At 41.8% G+C, this 17361-nt stretch overlaps 2 protein-coding genes across 5 annotated transcripts in view; both read right to left on the bottom strand.

The window, feature by feature from the left end:
• rskrb (ribosomal protein S6 kinase related b) overlaps window positions 1-8616 on the bottom strand; it is a 9253-nt gene extending 637 nt beyond the window's left edge. The window contains exons 1-14 of one of the 4 annotated variants that reach the window (XR_016117772.1): window positions 8420-8616; window positions 6959-7249; window positions 6797-6880; window positions 5558-5626; window positions 5377-5446; window positions 2982-3089; window positions 2851-2891; window positions 2245-2272; window positions 1868-1957; window positions 1699-1787; window positions 1512-1622; window positions 1324-1437; window positions 504-1231; window positions 362-430 (exon numbers count right to left, since the gene is read on the bottom strand). Coding sequence is in view for 3 of the 4 variants with exons in the window: in XM_089016417.1 (XP_088872543.1) it covers window positions 1061-1231; window positions 1324-1437; window positions 1512-1622; window positions 1699-1787; window positions 1868-1957; window positions 2245-2272; window positions 2851-2891; window positions 2982-3089; window positions 5377-5446; window positions 5558-5626; window positions 6797-6880; window positions 6959-7249; window positions 8420-8443 (1290 nt within the window). In the remaining variant the exon portion in view is untranslated. Of the gene's footprint in view, window positions 1-69; window positions 1232-1323; window positions 1438-1511; window positions 1623-1698; window positions 1788-1867; window positions 1958-2244; window positions 2273-2850; window positions 2892-2981; window positions 3090-5376; window positions 5447-5557; window positions 5627-6796; window positions 6881-6958; window positions 7250-8203; window positions 8228-8419 lie in introns of those variants that run through there. The other 3 variants (XM_089016417.1, XM_089016418.1, XM_089016419.1) reach the window with 3 other exon arrangements.
• A 1593-nt stretch (window positions 8617-10209) lies between these two features.
• On the bottom strand, window positions 10210-17258 carry cct8 (chaperonin containing TCP1, subunit 8 (theta)). The gene is given in 16 exon segments (XM_089016416.1): window positions 10210-10227; window positions 10229-10318; window positions 11031-11150; window positions 11224-11388; window positions 11476-11547; window positions 12185-12300; window positions 12393-12480; window positions 13549-13615; window positions 13746-13924; window positions 14007-14144; window positions 14238-14299; window positions 14378-14558; window positions 15194-15343; window positions 15427-15506; window positions 15591-15681; window positions 17118-17258. Coding segments are annotated over 16 exon segments (1677 nt in total). The 5' UTR covers window positions 17178-17258.
• Window positions 17259-17361: the final 103 nt, after the last annotated feature.

Raw genomic sequence — 17361 nt, 5'->3', positions numbered from 1 at the left:
GCATGTTGAAATGTGCTCCAATGACAAAAGCAACAGTTTAGGATCGTTTAATTGTTAAAAAAAAATACATGTAAACATATGAAACTCTCTTTTTATAATTTTATAGGGGGGATTTTTGTTTTGTTTTGTGTGTGTGTGTGTATTGAAGCATACTTGTAACAAAACTAAATTCAGGATGACTCGTGGTGCATTCGGGTGCATACGGGAGGCAGCAATACAAAAAAAAACATCTTTATCCGATGTATACACAGTGGTGAGAGTCAATATCGTTCAAGGGAAGGAAAAAAAAACGGGTTTCTTTGCATAAATGACGACAACAAATAAAACACAACCCGTGCGCATTGTCTTCAGCTCGACTGACCTTTCTTGACGTAACGCCGGTTGCAGCATATCCACAGGCGACGTTGAAGTCCATGAACAATAGCGGTTTCTTGTGCAAACACAAAAAGGTTTAGAAAAGTTCTCTTGGTAGAGGATATTTGTAGATTTTTTTTTCACCTTACGGGCACGTTGAAGCCAGTTCATTCAGGAGTTCATCCATGTCGTAGGTCTAAAATTTGCTTCAAAAATGTCTTCCAGTTTATAATCAAACACGGTTCCCGTGACATTCTTTCTGCGGATCGGGTCAGAGGTTCAAGTTGGCCTCGTCATGTTATAAAAGGGTATACCTGCGAGTGAGTGTGGCACAAGGCTACACGGTAAACAACAATGGAGGACGTGTTTCAGGTCTGGACTGATGGCGCTCAAGAGTCAAACGAATACTTCCTGATGCGGGATGGTTCCCCGCAGATCGGGCCAGAGGTTCAAGTTTGCCTTGTAACGTTATGAAAGGGTATACCTGATTGTGAGTGTGGACGTCTTTCAGGTCTGGACTGATGGCGCTTAAGAGTCAAACAAACACTTTCAGACGTGGGATGGCTCCCTGGGGATGCACGTCTGACGTTCAAGTTGGCCTCGTAACGTTATGAAAGGGTATACCTGATAGTGAGTGTAGCGCAAGGCCAGACGGTAAACAACAATGGAGGACGTTCTTCAGGTCTGGACTGATGGCGTTCAAAAGTCAAACAAAGACTTCCTGACGCGGGACGGCTCCCTGCGGATGCACATCCGGCGTGTTCGGCGGACTCAATATGGCGTCGTAGTCGAAACCGTTGAACGGCTGCAGCGAAAGGGCGAGGCCTCGGCGGGCTTTGGCGGCACGGTCCGGGCGCTCCCTTAGCTCCAGAATCACCTGCGATAAATGGGGAGGGGGGGTAACATTGGCGCTATGGCTAGCAAAAATTCACAGATCCGCTCGAGTCTCCAGTTTTTGCGTTGGGTTACCTCCACAGGGTGGCGCTGCAGGAGGTTTAGGTCGAAACTGAGTCCACGGAAGAAGGTCTGGCGCTGGAAGCGATCCAAGGTGCGAAGTCGGCGGGCGGGCATTTTGCAAAGCAGCTACATGGAGAAATGGCGTCAATGTGTGAATCATCCAAGAAGGGAAGGAGGCGCCACTTCCTGATTGCGCTCACCTCTGTGATGAGCATGGAAAGAGGGGGGCTCAGGGTGAGGGGCATTTCATAAGGGAAAGACCTCACCCTCCTCAACATGCCACAGTGGTCCTTCTCTGGAGGCAGCGGGAACTGAGGAGACATTGATCCTCAAACATCAACACCATTCGGCAAGGATTTTCTAACCCGGAATGGAAACTTTTACCACCTTGCCGGTAGCCAATGAGAAAAGCAGGATTCCGAGCGACCACCAATCGGCCGCGTGATTATAGGGACCGCCGCTCAGGACTTCGGGGGCTGCGGTGCGGACAGAATGTTCTCACAACAACACATTCCGATTCGTTATTTGTGGAATTAAAACGATTAATGTTCCTCACCCATATATTGGATGGTACCGCAGATGGTGAAGGCCCGTCCTCCTCGCTCCAAGCGACGGGACAAACCAAAGTCGGCCAGCCGGAGGTGTCCTGGAACGTACCATTACTGTATTTTCCGGTATAAAAGGCGCACCCAAAAGACTTTATTTTCATCAAAAGATGACCCTTCGCCAAGATTGAGCCATGACAGGTCTCACAACTACTGTCAGCGACCACCATTAATCCCTCGCCCGTACGTTTATTATTATTATATTATTATTATTTTTATTTAGTTAGTTTTTACTTTCCATCTACCATTCGATTGATAAGTCTTGATCGCGTATCAGGACATTTATAAAACAGCACAATGCCGCCCCCTGTTGGACATGTTGACTCACCGTTGTCTGTCAGAAGGATATTTTCCATCTGGAAAGAAAATAAATGACAGATACAGTCAAACCCGGGTTTTTGACCGTATTTCGTTCCATAAAAAAAAACATTTTGTCGAAAACCGAAACATTTCCCATTGTAATCAAAATATAATCAACGTCTCCATTTTTTAAATCGTGATTGAACAATACAAACACCCCTGCTCACAATGGAACGCGACACGAGGCTAACGCGTCGGTCACAATGAGACGCTACACCAGGAAGTGACGTTTAAGGAAGCTGGATTCCAGTGATGCATTCAGGTACGCTTAGTTAGGTCGAATACCCATTTTCGGTTGTAAAGTGCGGCATAGAAAAACCTATCCAGTGACTGGAGAGTAACCGTGACAGTTTTGAAATGCACTTCGAAATGAAATGTTTTATTATTATTATTAAAATAATAATAATTCAACGTCATTTTTGCATTTTTGGTCGCAAATAGAATTGGACAAGAATTGAAATGTTTGAAAAACAAGGTTTGACTCTCCGTAAAGTTTTTAATCCAGTTTTAATAACGTTCGTCCTCACTCTGGTGGCTGATGTGCTGGAAAAAATCCAATAAAATAAAACAATACCTTCACGTCTCTGTGGATGACGCCAAAGTCATGAAGAAATCCTAACAGGACAACAAAAATGCAGACAATTGTTTCAATCGGTCAGCCCATCATTCCGATCAATGTTCCCAAAGTGCGAATCACAAGCTCACCTAGCGCGCTGCCCAGCTCGGCGGCAAAAACCCGCACCGTATCCTCTGCGAAGAGTCCAATCATCTGCCAGTAAGTGTACAGGTCACCCGTGCCGCAGTAGTCGCACACTGGAATGTAAAAAAAAAAAAAAAATAAGAGGGGGGGGGGGGGGCTTGAATGCAGTTTTAAATTATACAAGAATAGAATATGCCTTAGTTGCACTTTGACCCGATCATATTCCGCTCGGTATCATATTTTGTGATTTTTTTTATAGTAATAATATAAAATAAACAATTAAATAAATAAAAATAAAAATAAAAATGACAATAAAAATGACAATAAAAATAAAAATAAAAATAAAAATAAAAATAAAAATAAAAAGGACAATAAAAATAAAACTGACAATAAAAATAAAAATGACAATAAAAATGACAATAAAAATAAAAATGACAATAAAAAAAAAATAAAAAAAAAAAAATAAAAAAAATAAAAAAAAAATAAAAAAAACAAAAATAAAAAACTAAAAATGACAATAACAGTAAAAATGACAATAAAAAGAAAAATGACAATAAAAATAAAAATGACAATAAAAAGAAAAATAACAATAATAATAACAAAACTAAAAATAAAACTAAAAATAAAAATTAAAAAAACAATAAAAATAAAAATAAACAAATACAAATAAACATATACGAATACGAAGAAGAATTTGATGGAGGACACTGATTGGCTGTGGCCAAAAGGAAAAGAAGATGCAGGATAAACGTAGTATCTGGATCATATTTAAAAAAAAAAAACATGAAATAAAATTGACAAACTGCATGATGGCGTGACAGCAATCATGTGACACGTCTGACCGACATCTGCCTACACTCAGCTTGTTTGTGCATTATCATTGTACTGTGATGTGTAGGTGGGGGGGGGGGGGCAGAGTGGGGGTAGCGGGTTTGCTCAAGTCCAGAGGGCCGATGTGGATCTTCTCTTTTTTTCACAGAGTGGGTGTGCAGGCAGCATAGCAAAATAGGTCATACTATATGAGTCACTGGACAATTGGGGGGTGGGGGTGGGTGTCAGAAGAAGGGGAGGCAACACAGCACAATTTTCCAAGCCTCAGGATTGGTGGGAGGGGGGGGGATTGTCGGATTGGAAGTAAGGATGTGGATCATAACTCATTCACTGCCATTCACGAATTGAAAAATAATGACGTAGAGCGCCATTCCCGAATTTGTTCGGGTTTTGTTGGGGTTTTTTTTTCATGCTTGGGTGCTGATAAAGCGCTGGCCAGACCTCTGGTAATGTTTTTTCCTTTCCACAAGGGGCAGCATTTCCCTTTTATCCATGTTAGCACTTTGTTACAGCTTAAGCTTTTGTTAAATAATAATAATAATCATCATCATCATAATCATAATACATGACATTTATAAGCGCCTTTCAAAACTCGCAAGGCCACTTTACAGTCACAGTATCAGTTTTTCAGTGGGTGAGCAGGGGCAGCCACAAGGCGCCAGCGTTCACTCAACCCAGATGTAACTCAAATAGATGGAAAGCTAGCTAGCTAGCCAATAGATAGCTACCTAGATATGAAGACAGCTAGCTAGATAGCTGTTGTTAAAGCACTATATAAATCTGTCTGTATTGTATTTTGTACATCTGCCCTCTTTTCAAGCTCCTATAACTCCAGACCCATATAATTTAGGAATTAACTCTTTCTTTTCTGATGAAAGAAGACCGTCTGAGGTTCGTAATGCTATATTGAATGTTTATGTAGTCCTAAAACTCAATATTCTGTGGGTCCTGGAATTCGAGGGACAATGACAAAAACCCTGGCACCAGAGTGGACATATTTTTACATGTTTGGCAGTAAATGAGTTAATAAATACATCAAGAAAAAAACATAAAATAAATCCAGCATGACATTACCCACTTTCTCATTTGATCATACAATACAATTGTAATAAGCTAGCTATTAGCTAGCTTAGCTTTCCATCTATTTGAGTTATTGCGGGTTGAGTGAACGCTGGCGCGTGTGGCTGCCGCTGCTTACCCAAAGAAAAAAAGCATATCTTGTGACCTTGAGAGTTTTGAAAGGCGCTTATAAATGAAATGTATTATTATTTTTATATAAGAATATGTTTTAGTCCACAATAATTTTTTTTTTTTCATAAATTACATGAAAAAATGATGTATATAATTAATTTGTTGTACTTTCTTATGTGTCATTAATCTAATAATAATAATAATAATAATAATAATTCCCCAAAAATGCCCAGAGTTTATTCTAATTTTTTATGTCTCATAAATCTAATAATAATAATAATAATAGTAATAGCAGTGAATGAGTTAAAGTGAGTTTTTGTGGGGTTTTTTTTTTTTTTTTGGGGGGGGGGGGGGGTCACTGTTCTGTGGCCGACTCACTAATGTAGAGGTGACGCTGCGTCTGCCAGCAGTCCTGGAGGTCGTGGATAAACGGGTGGCGAATCTGACGCTGCGGGCAAAATTCAAAAAAGTTGTGCCGCCGTTCGGCGAGGACGCGCGAAAAGTGGTGGGAAATGAAATGGCTTCAATCCGAACCAGAATCGGTTTGAGAAGTGCTCACCTGAACGATGACTTCTTCTTTTGACTGCTCCAACACACCCAGTCGGAGGATCTCACATTTGGGTATCACCTGCGGAAGCGCACAATGGCGTCAACGAAAATTTCCCTTTCACATTAAAACAAGATTTGACAATTATTTTGTTTATAATTTTGGTGTCTGTTGACTTTGGCTACAAGTTTCACGGCTGCGATACTTTGACGGATTATTAACTCATTCACTACCAATTAATAGCTAACAGATAGCGAGCTAAATAGCCAGCCGGCTAGATACCCAATAGATAACTAGCTAGATAGCTATCCAGCTAGCTAGCTGGCCAGCCAGAAAACTAATGGATAGCAAATAGCGAGCAAATGATAATAATAATAAATTTCATTTCACATTTACAGTCAAAGGATAAGTTTTTTTCTGTGGGTGAGCAGCGGCAGCCACACGCGCCGGCGTTCACTCAACCCGAAAGTAACTCAAATAGAACTAACTACAGTGAGACCTCAACTTACAAACACCTCAACTTACAAACTGTTCGTCTTACAAACGTCAAATTTCAGAAAATTAAACCTTATAATAAGCACTATTTTCATAATACACACCCACCACGGCTGGCGGAGTGATCTTCGGCGGAAGCACACGACCGAACAGCACCAGAGGTTAAGTTACCAACAGTCCTTATGGAAGGTGACTCTCCTTCCAAACAGCAATTCCCTTTGACCTTCGACCTCCAACGCCATTCCATCAAGCCATAAATGACCATCACAAATGTAAATAAAGTGACTTTATGATACAATGCAGTGTATTTCTTTCATTACAATACAATAGCACATTTATTAGACATAGAATAAGCTATGTTGTGTGTAGTTTTAAGGCTTATTTAGTTGAAAAGTATATTTTATGGAAACCCGGGAACAGATTATTCCCATTTTAATGGTTTCCTATGGGAAATGTATTTCTGAGATACACACTTTTCACCTTACACACTCTGTCTGGGAACCAATTAAATTCGTAAGTTGAGGTCTCACTGTAGCTAGCTAATAAATAGCGAGTGAGTGAGTCAGCCAACTAGAAAGATATACAGCTAGCAAGCTACATAGCTAGCTAGATCGATAGATACAGGCAACATCCGACCTACGACCGAGTTCCGTTCCGACCAAACGGTCGCAAGTCAAAATAGTCGCAAGTCGAAATACACCCAAAATGTTGAATAGAGACTCGGTGGCTAAATAACCGCCCTCGGTGTAGACCTACCTTGACAGCATATGTTTTCTGTTTGGTCTCGTCCTTGACTTTGAGGATTGGTCCAAAAGAACCTTTGGCGATGTAACCTAACACCTGAAAAAGAAATACCCTATTGTAAACAAAAACAAAAAACACAAGCGCACACATACAAGGCACAGGTTCAAGTTGTACCTGAAAGCGCTCCAGTCCCGGCACGGCACTGTGGGGGAACTCTGGTAGGAACATGGCACTGAAGCCCGGTAGGCTCCATTCGGATATTAGCTTTTCAGGACCCACGCCCGCCAGCCTCAGGACATGATCGGGGACGTCGGGCGACCTGGCTTGGAGCATCCGGCGCTGACCGATGCGAAGAGCTGGCGGCGCCAGGCGGCATAAGGTGGCGGGCAATGACAGCCCCATGCCGGACAGGAAGCTACGCCAGCCCGAAAGGAGGGGCTCTTGCTCCCGGTTATCAGCCGGCTTCTGGTGGAGTTTGGGAAGTCATTATAATAATAAATAATAATAATACATTTCATTTATAAGGCCCTTTCAAAACTCTCAAGGTCACTTTACAGTCACAGGATAAGTTTTTTTTTTTCTGTGGGCAGTCAATCCCGTAGGAACTCAAATAGATAGCAAGCTAGCTAGTTAGCAAATAGATACCTAATAGCTATCGAATAAATAGCTATTAGCTAGCGAATAGATAGCTATTAGCTAGTGAATAGATATCTAATAGCTAGCGACTAGATAGCTAATAGCTAGCGAATAGATATCTAATAGCTAGCGACTAGATAGCTAACAGCTAGCAAATAGATAGCCATTAGCCAGCGAATAGATAGCTATTAGCTAAGACTTCAGTGCTCATTTGATTCAATGTCGCCTTCATATTCTGCATGCTGTGCACTCTTTTTAAGTCACAAGGAAAACGGTCCATTTCACTCACATCGTGTCCCTTTTGGCAACAAAGGCCAAAATGTCAGAAGCAGCACCAATCGAAAAACAAATTAAAAAAATTAAACTAAATCAATATTTAAAAAATCAATTAAAAAGACTTTTGTTTGTGGACAATAAATCAAATTAATGCAATCAAAGAAAGGTTGACAAGGAATAAAAAAAATGGCGCTATGGCGAGAATTTGTTTTACACAATGTCAATTTACTGTCAAACGACGTAAAGTTTAAGTCAACGGGGAATTATTAAAACATGTATTGGAATTAAACTTTTATCGAATAAGAGAACCGTTAGAATTGTTAATTTATAAAAATGGGCGGACGAAGTCGCACAACAGTTCCGGGTGTATTGCGTTGAAGCAGAAATACCCGGATGCTGGACGACGGCGTGCTCACTGTTAAGTTTTTTTTAAACTATGTTTGCATTTTGTTTGCGTTGTCCAAGTATTCCAAACAGCTCAACCGGTATGTTAGTCACGTAACTGACCATAAAGCAGATGTGCTACGTGTACTTGTACTTGGCGTCGAGGATTCCATTACTGAGCTTCCCGTCTTAACAGACGACAAAGTAACGCCATGAGCAAAGTAACTTGAAAGTACCCGTCCTCGCTGGCCGAATTATCACCATGGAAACAGGAACCCCAGGACTGACGCACGAGTTCCGAAAAGTGCCCCCCCCCCCCCCTCCATCCGTTATGCTTACCTTCTTGCTGCCGTCCGCCCCCATTAGAACGACAACCGACGCGGGGGCGCTTCATCTATGTCGTCGCGCTCCTCCGGAATTTTCTAGATCCAAAGTGATTTTGTAAAACTCGGGAGGTGTTGTCATAAATGTCACTTTAAACCCACAATCTAACGGTACTCTAAAAAAGGAGCGAGTCGCCATAATATGGCGACATAAAAAAAAATGAAAAGAAAAACAGGTTAATCCTGGATGCCGGTGACGTCAAACAAACCCGCCCCCCACAGGCTCGTCAATCAATAGGAGCGCGGGAACCAAGGACTGGGTATAACCCCGCCCACCTGCCTACCATATAAGGGCATCGGATGTACAGGCAGTCAATTCCCATTAATGTCCGTTTCCAATGGCGTAAAGGGCATACATAATTAACCAGAAACGACAAATAATGCATTATATGATGCTCTAAATATAGAACATTACTCAAATTGTGTAATAAAGCGACAATAGAGGCAGCGTAAGTGCCTTTTTATTTGCCAGGAAGAATGTTACAGTGCGGTCCGTCCACAGGATGCCGACTTTTGTGAAGACTCCCTACAAAATAAACCAAAATGCAGCGCTTTAAATAAACAAGTAAAAAAAAAAAAAAAAGAATGAGACAGTCGGCACGATTAGTCATCCTCATCGAAATCCTTTTTGCCCTGTGGTGGTTTGGGGCCGCCTGCTGGCTTTGCCATGATGATCTGGAAACAAAAAAAGAAGAAGCATTAATCAGAAATGTGTCAAAGGAGGTCTGAAGAAGTAAAAATAAACGTCCTTGGCCACCATTTGTCAAAAAAATGCTCCTCTTATCGTGACTAAAAATCCTAAACAGAATCAAGTACAGGTAACATCCGACTTACGACATGAGTTCTCTTCTGACCAAACGGTTGTAAGTCAAAATCGTCGTAAGTTGAAATCCATTCAAAATGTAGAATTGAGACTCGGAAGCTAAATGACTCGCAAACTCCCCCCCCCCTCCCCCCACTGGTGCCATTGCTGTGCGAGAGTGAGATGCTGGCCAAAATTGTCGTACGCATTGCCGGCCTGCTAGCATGTTGCGGTGCCAGGCGTAGAATTAAAATGTTAAAAATAGGGTCTGGAGGTCATGGTCGTAAGTACGGGTGGTCACAAGTCGAGCCGGATGTTACCTGTATGTTCAAGTCAGAAGAAACCGCTAAGCTACAATGCTACATGGGCTTGTGAAGGCCTAGCTAGCTATCTGTTCGCTATCTATTTGCTATCCGAGTTACTAAGCTATCAAATTAGCTGTCTATTAGCTAGCTAGCTTATTATCCGAGTTACTTCTGGGTTGAGTGAAGGCCTAGCTAGCTATCTATTAGCTAGCTAGCTTTCTAGCTGAGTTACTTCCGGGTTGAGTTGAACGGGTTGAACGGTGGCACGTGTGGCTGCCGCTGCTCACCCACAGAAAAACATAACCTGTGACTGTAAAGTGACTTTAAGAGTTTTGAAAGGCGCTTATAAATGAAATGTATTATTATTAAAGTTAATATTTGTAGCAGATTAATGACACTGCAAAGAAAAAAAAAAATCGGTGTTTCAATAATTATGGTGAGGTTATTGCTCGTGGCGTGCAAAAAAGTGAGCAAACAATTTCATAAACAACGTGCGCGTAAACGAAACACGCATGCAATGGCATCATCGCGCAACACATCCACGACAACGCTACATTAAAAAAAAACCTCAAGTTAGTCATGTGACAAGGCAACTCTCCACTCGTGAGCGACAAAACCAAAGCACACACGTTGGAAGTTCTAGTGGTGCGTTTCAAAACTTATCGGGCTCCTCGTCCCAGTCGTCCTTGTCCCAGTGGCCCCTCTGTTTGGGAGTTTTGGGTCCTCCCGCGGCTTTAGCCATGATTATCTGGGTCGTACAAATACAGTGATACCTTGGCGAAAAGTGTGTATTCCAAAAAATAATTTCCCATAGGAAACCATGAAAATGAGAATAATCCGTTCCCAGGTCCCCATAAAACATCATTTTCTACTTTTCTAAGGCTTAAAACTACACAAAATATACCTTATTTTATGTATAATAAATGTGCCATGGTATTATAATTAAAGAAATAAACTGTACTATATAATAAAGTCGTTTTATTTACCTTTGTGATGGTCGTTGATGGCTTGACGGAATGGAGCGACCGGTTTCATCAGCATTAAACACTTGATGAGGAACGTAGCCTTCTTCTTTCACCATCTTGAGGAATGATCCCTTGCAGGTGCTGTGTCTGTGATAATTTTACCTTGTTCCTCATCAATTGTGATCTGTTTAGCTGGGTTGATAGCCTTTTTGCATCAAGTGTACAGATGGCTTGTGCGGGTTATTTGTGGTGCCTGATTGATGGGATATTTTAACCTTGCACATTACTCATTGTGGCGCTCCGTGTGTATCCCAAAAAATAGTTAATATGCCAAGGTAACATTTTCATAAATGTAACGTTCGTGAACCGAAAAGTTCGTAAGCCAAGGGGTACGTAAACAGAGGTATCACTGTACAGCTAAGCTAACCTGTCGAACAACAACTCTGGACCAGAGGTGAAAAATTGATGTCTTTTGTGCGTATTTGAACTGCGTACCTGATCCACTCGCAGGACGGTGATGGCGGCGTTGGTGGCTAGTTTGATGCCCCAGTATTTGACCAGGTACGGGTCCAGGATGCCAGCTTGGGCTACATCCTTCACCGTGGGGCCGTCTCCCTGGAAAACGGTACGTAACGTAAAGTCAGGTTTTTACAGGGGTGCTGGTCCTTCATTTCGTTTCGCAGCCCACCTCAATATCAAAACCGGCGTTCTTGTTGCCCTCGTGGTGCGCCGAATACATCTTGGAGATCAGCTCGTTGGCCTTCACGCCCGAGTTCTCCGCCAGGGCGCGCGGCAACGCTTCGAAGGCATCCGCAAATTTTTTGATGGCGTACTGCTCCAAACCGGGGCAAGTCTTCACCAAAAGAAACAAGGTATCAAAAAAACGTCACATGACATGAGATGAAGTATATTTTGAGGAAGTCCAAATGAAAAGGCGCACCTCTCCGTAGGACGTGATCCGATTGGCCAGTTCGATCTCGATGGCGCCCGCTCCAGGGAGCAGACGGTTGTCCTGGGAAAAAATAAAGCGGCGACCGGATCAGGGAACGCATGATGGAAAATTGATTTTGAAAAGTCAATAAATAAATAAGATTAACCTTTATTAGTCGCATAGTGGAAAAAATTACATATAAATCAGAGAGAGAGCTAGAGATAGCTAGCTAGCTAGATAGCGAGATGGCTAGCTAGATAGCGAGATAACTAGCAAGATAGTAAGCTAGATGTCGAGATAGCTCGTGAGATAGCTAGCTAGATTGCGAGAGAGCTAGTTAGCGAGATAGCTAGCTAGCAAGATAGCTAATAGATGGCGAAATAGCTAGTAGAAAGCAAGATAGTGCGTGAGATAGCCAGCAAGATGGCAAGATAGCTAGTAGATAGCAAGCTAGATTGCGAGATAGCAAGATTGTGAGAGGGCTAGATAGCTAACTAGATAGTGAGATAGCTAGCTAGCTAGATTGCGAGATAGCTAGTAGATAGCGAGAGAGTTAGCTAGGTATATAGCGAGGTAGACAGCGAGATAGCTAGGTGGATAGCTAGCAAGATAGCTAGATAGTAAATAGCGAGATATCTAGCAAGATAGCTAGCTAAAATGCGAGCAAGCTAGATAGTGAGATAGTTAGCTGACTAGATAGCTAGCTGTGGTCACTCACCCGAACGAGGACCTTGAAGGTGTTAACTCCATCATCAATGGCCCGTTCGATGTCATCCATCAAGTTATCCGTGGAGCCTCGGATCACCACGGTGGAGATGGCGCCATCTTCTTTTTCTGTCCCCCCCCCAAAAAAAAAAATAATTTAAAATTAAATGAATTAATTAACCCGAAGCTTTGATCACACTCGACGGGGAGAAATGACGCACCGTGTTTAAAGACCACCACTTGAGTGTCGCCAACCTCCGTCAGGCAAACGCTGTCGCAGCGACCGATCTCCTCAGGGGTCGGTGCAATCTAGAGACCAATCAAAAAAATATTTTTTTAAACGATTTTGCAGGGATGCATTTGGGAAATGAAAAAAAGTTGCCCCCCTTATGACTGGAAATAAGGCCAAATTCTAAAATGGATGTTCTGTTCTCCCGCTCCAAAATGCAACCAGCCGCCATGTTGGATGTCAATAGTGCAATGCACCATGGGTAAATAAATATTTGATTAGCCATTTCGGATCACGGAATAGCCCGAAATATCCTCCACGACGTTTTAGAACGCAGCAACAAAAAAAAAAAAAATGCAAGGTGATTATGGCTCGATATCGCTAAGACAAGATGGCGGACGACCCAAGTTCAAACCTCTGAACAGTTTTAAAATGTGTTTCTTTAGCCCAGAAGCATCTCTGAATTAGCTATCTCTTTGCTATCTAGCTGACTATCTGGCTATTAACTGGCTGGCTAGCTATCTATTAGCTATCTGCCTGGCTGGCTAGCTATTGGCTGATCTATCGATCTATCTAGCTATATATTAGCCATCAAGCTGCCTAGTTGGCTATCTATCAACTGTCTCTCTAGGTGACTAGCTATCTAGCTATCTATTAGCTGTCTAGCTTGCTATCTCTTGGCTATCTAGCTACCTGTCTTTTAGCTATCTAGCTGGCTATCCATTGGCTAAATGGCTAGCTTTCTGTGTATTTGAGTTACTTCTGGGTCAAGTGAACGCGGCCGCGTGTGGCTGCCGCTGCTCACCTACAGAGAAAAACTTATACTGTGACTGTACCTTGAGAGTTTTGAAGAGCACTTAGAAATGAAATGTATTATTATTATTATTCATGATGCTTGTCCTTATTATTATTAGTTGAATTCTTCACAGTTGTGTCCTAAATCATCATCCTCCATGTAAATGAATTGAAATGCCCGTAATCTGTTCCGTTCAACCCCATCGTTGTGGAAAAAAACAACTAATCTAAAAAATATTATCAATAATAATTTGAGCATTTCCGGTGACTGTTAAGTGTCTGTAACTGTTTTCAAAGGCGCTTAGAAATTAAATATATTATTATCATTATTAATAAGATGAGTGGACGCTTACCAGCCTGGGCAGAGCGACGGCGCCCACCGTCTTGCATAACCTCCTCAGGTCCCATTTGGAGTTCAGCCTGCAGGACAACAAAGATGGCGCTCAAAATAATAATAATAATAATAATAATAATATTTAGAAGCCCCTCAAGGACACTAAACCTTCATTTTGTTGTTTCATATAATTTCAATATAGCCCCGCCCCCTTACCTAACCACCATCAGCTTGTACTTGTTGGCGTAGTGCAACGCCATGTCGGCCACTTTGCCGCCCGTCACCACCACGTTGGCGCCGGCCTCCTTGATGGCCTTGACTTGAGTCTCCATCATGTCCTCCTCGCCTTTGCTGAAGTCCATCAGCTCTTTGGCGTTGTTGATGAGCACCGTGCCCTGCGTGCGACACAACGCACTTGAATAAGTCACTTTGGGGGTGCAAAGGGGGCGGGGCCAAAGGGGGTGAGGGCTCGCTAACCTTAGTCTCCGTCACCATGCAGTCAAAAGGACAGGAGAAGACGGCGATTTTGGCGTCTTTTACGGATGTGATGTCGCCTTCCGCTTCTTTTTTGAACACCATCCCGTGAAGCACTGACGACGCCGTCACGCCACAACCCTTAGAAGGCGACGGGGAAGACGTTAATGTGGTCTAAAAGACCACCCTGAACCTCCCACGCAGGAAGAATCAACACGTTGGAGGACCTCTTACCAGAATCTTACACACTCTGACGTTATCCACATTGAAACTGCCGGACTGTGGGAAGATGGACACTGAAGCACAAAATGGAGGCGTGGCATCAAAATGGCGGAAATGGAATGTGGTGGCGAGCACAAGGGGGCATTCCTTACCGCAAGCCTGCGCGATGAGGTCGGACAGGAAGTCCTCGTTGCCGTATTGTTTGCTGGTGACGGCCGTGCGGATCATGGCCGAGGTTTCCTTCAGGTCGCGGAGGTTCTTGGCGGACGAACATACGCATTCGGGGAGGAGCTCCAGCGCCTTGCGGCACGCCTTTTCGTAGCCTTCGATCACCTGTTGGCCAAATAGTCTTATTCCACAATCGATTACTTTTCATTCCCCCCCCCCCCTCAAAAAAAAAAGTGAAAAAAAAATATCTAACGTGAAAATGGATTGAGAAAACAGTGAAATATGGACTCGTTTCAACTTTATTGATAGTACAAAAGCAGGGTGTAGCCTGCAAGGTTAAAATATCCCACCAATCAGGCTCCACAATTAACACGCACAAGCCATCTGTATAATTTGAAGAGAAAAGACAAGCAAAGGAACCAGCTATTAATGAAGTTTCTAGTGTGTCTGCCTACATCTGTTGCAATATCACAACTTCCAAGATGTACAACCCAGAGCTCCTTGAGACACTTTATGCAAAAATCCATTCCATCAAGCCATCAACGACCATCACAAAGGTAAATAAAATGACTTTATTACATAAGTACAATACCATAGCACATTTATTATACATAAAATAAGGTATATTTTGTGTCCTAGGAACGGATTGTTCTCATTTTAATGGTTTCCTATGGGAAATTAATGTTTGGAATACACACTTTTCACCTTACACACACTTTATGGGAACCAAATTCGTTTGTAATCCAAGGTATCACTATACATGACATTTTACATTGCGGCATTAACGCAAACAAACATACCTCAGATACGGAAAGGCCCATCCGTAGAAGCTCCTCCGCCAGTTCCAGCAGAGCGCCGGCGAACACCAGGACGAAATTGGTGCCGTCGCCCACTTCCTGCTCTTGCATGTAGGACGCCATCACGATCATTTTGGCTGCCGGGTGCTGCACCTAACGGGGTCGCAACGCAGGGGTCAGGCTTTGTAAATCGATGATGTCACCGAAATGGCGGGACGGAACGGCGGTTGACTTACTTCAAGCTCTCTGAGGATGGTGGCGGCGTCGTTGGTGACAAAGAGCTTTTCTAGGTGGTTGATGACCATTTTGTTCATGCCTGATACAAATGAAAACAAAGGGGAGGGGTTACTTGATGCCATTTTCTGTCAGACTGTAAATGGAACGGGATGTTACACGTTACCATTTGGGCCGTAAGCCGAGCGCGTGGTCTGAGAAAGTTCCTTACAGGCTCGGATGTTGCGAAAAACTGCCTCTTCAAGACCCGAATAGTGCTGCAAAAGATGGCGTTTTTAATTATTTGTAGAAAGGATGTTTTAATTAAAGTTGCATTTGGCGTCATTTTATTATTATTATTATACTAGATTAGCTGCTAATCAACTTTCAACAAGCCAGTATGCTAATCATTAGCATACTGGCTTGTTGAAAATGATCCTGAATAAAACTTTCATTTTTACAATTACATATTTTAATTTTGGATTTCTTTCAGATATTTCATCTTAGGGGGAGGAATAAAGGCTAAAGAACGAGGAAAAACATTTATGTATTTTTTATCAATAAAGACTAAGCATTTCTAAAAAACATTCTCTTCAAAATAAATCATTTTTCTGGACAATTATTTTTTTAACCACACCAACTACATAATTTCACCTGCAAAAATTGACAAATAAATATTCCATCACGACCCCCCCCGATAAAACATATCTATATATACTTTTTATGATAGTAAAAGATAGAATTTCATATATTCAAATATTTTTCTTCACAATCTGTATTTTTATCAATTAAACATTAAGCATTTGAAGATTTTTTTGTCTCTTCAAAATAAATCATTTTTCTGGACAATTCTTTTTTTCAACCACAACACACTACATAATTTTGGCTGCAAAAATTGACAAGGAAATATTCCATCAAGTTTTTTCCCACTGATAAAAATATATAAATACTATAAAAATATCTATATACTTTTTACGCTATTAAAAACAAATAGAATTTCATATCTTCAAATATTTTTCTTCACAACCTGTATTTTTCTCTTATTTCTATTTTAATTGTATTTATTGCATTCTATTTGTGATTGTATTTTATGTATTATAATACATATGCTTGTCTGTGACTGTAAAGTGACCATTAGAGCTTTGAAAGGCGATCAATATGTAATGTATTTTTTTAATCAATGAAAAATTAAGCATTTCACGATTTTTTTTTCTTCAAAATGAATAATTTGTCTGGACAATTCTTTTTTTTTTTTTAACCACACCAACTCCATAATTTCGCCTGCAAAAATGGACACATAAATATTCCATCCGGTTTTTTCCCGATAAAAAAAATTCCACGTACACGTATGATAGTAAACACAAATAGAATTTCATATTTCCAAATATGTTTCTTCAGAAGCTGCAGCCCTCCTATGAAATTGTTGCAATCTATAAGACGTGGATTATTACTCCAATGACATTTTTCTATGATTTGAACATTTAAGTAGTTTTGGCATTAGCGCACCTTACGTGTTGCACAATCGATGCAGATAGATGTCAAGACAATAACAACAACCAGGAGACATTCCAGAACTTTCTTCTTCCTCTCTTTATGCATGTGAAAGCAGGTACGCGATGATTAGCCGGCTAAAGCTAGCTTGAGAGCACGTTGGTTCACACCGAGAATGAAGGAAGGGCAAATTTCCAGCGTAAAAACCGAAATCAAAGATTACCTTAGCGCCATCCTTTAACATTTGGGCAAAGCCCGGAGCTTTAGGGACGTGGAGAGCCATCGGTGTAGTTGTTTTTGCGGCGTCACGGTGAGCAGGGAAGCCGCGGCGTGGACCGTACAAAATCGGAGAGAAAGGGCCGGAAGAAGGGGTGGGACTTCCGGTGGTGAGGCGTCGGCTTTACGACGGCGAGTGATGAGAGACAAACTTAAACGAAGTCGTGTATCAAGTCGCTAATCTTTCCTCC

Source organism: Hippocampus bargibanti, linkage group LG16 (assembly GCF_051943395.1).
Source record: "Hippocampus bargibanti isolate YZ-2025 linkage group LG16, ASM5194339v1, whole genome shotgun sequence".
NCBI classification, from domain to species: Eukaryota; Metazoa; Chordata; class Actinopteri; order Syngnathiformes; family Syngnathidae; genus Hippocampus; species Hippocampus bargibanti.
Note: the sequence above shows the minus strand (reverse complement) of the source record. Positions and strands in the feature narration are given on the sequence as shown.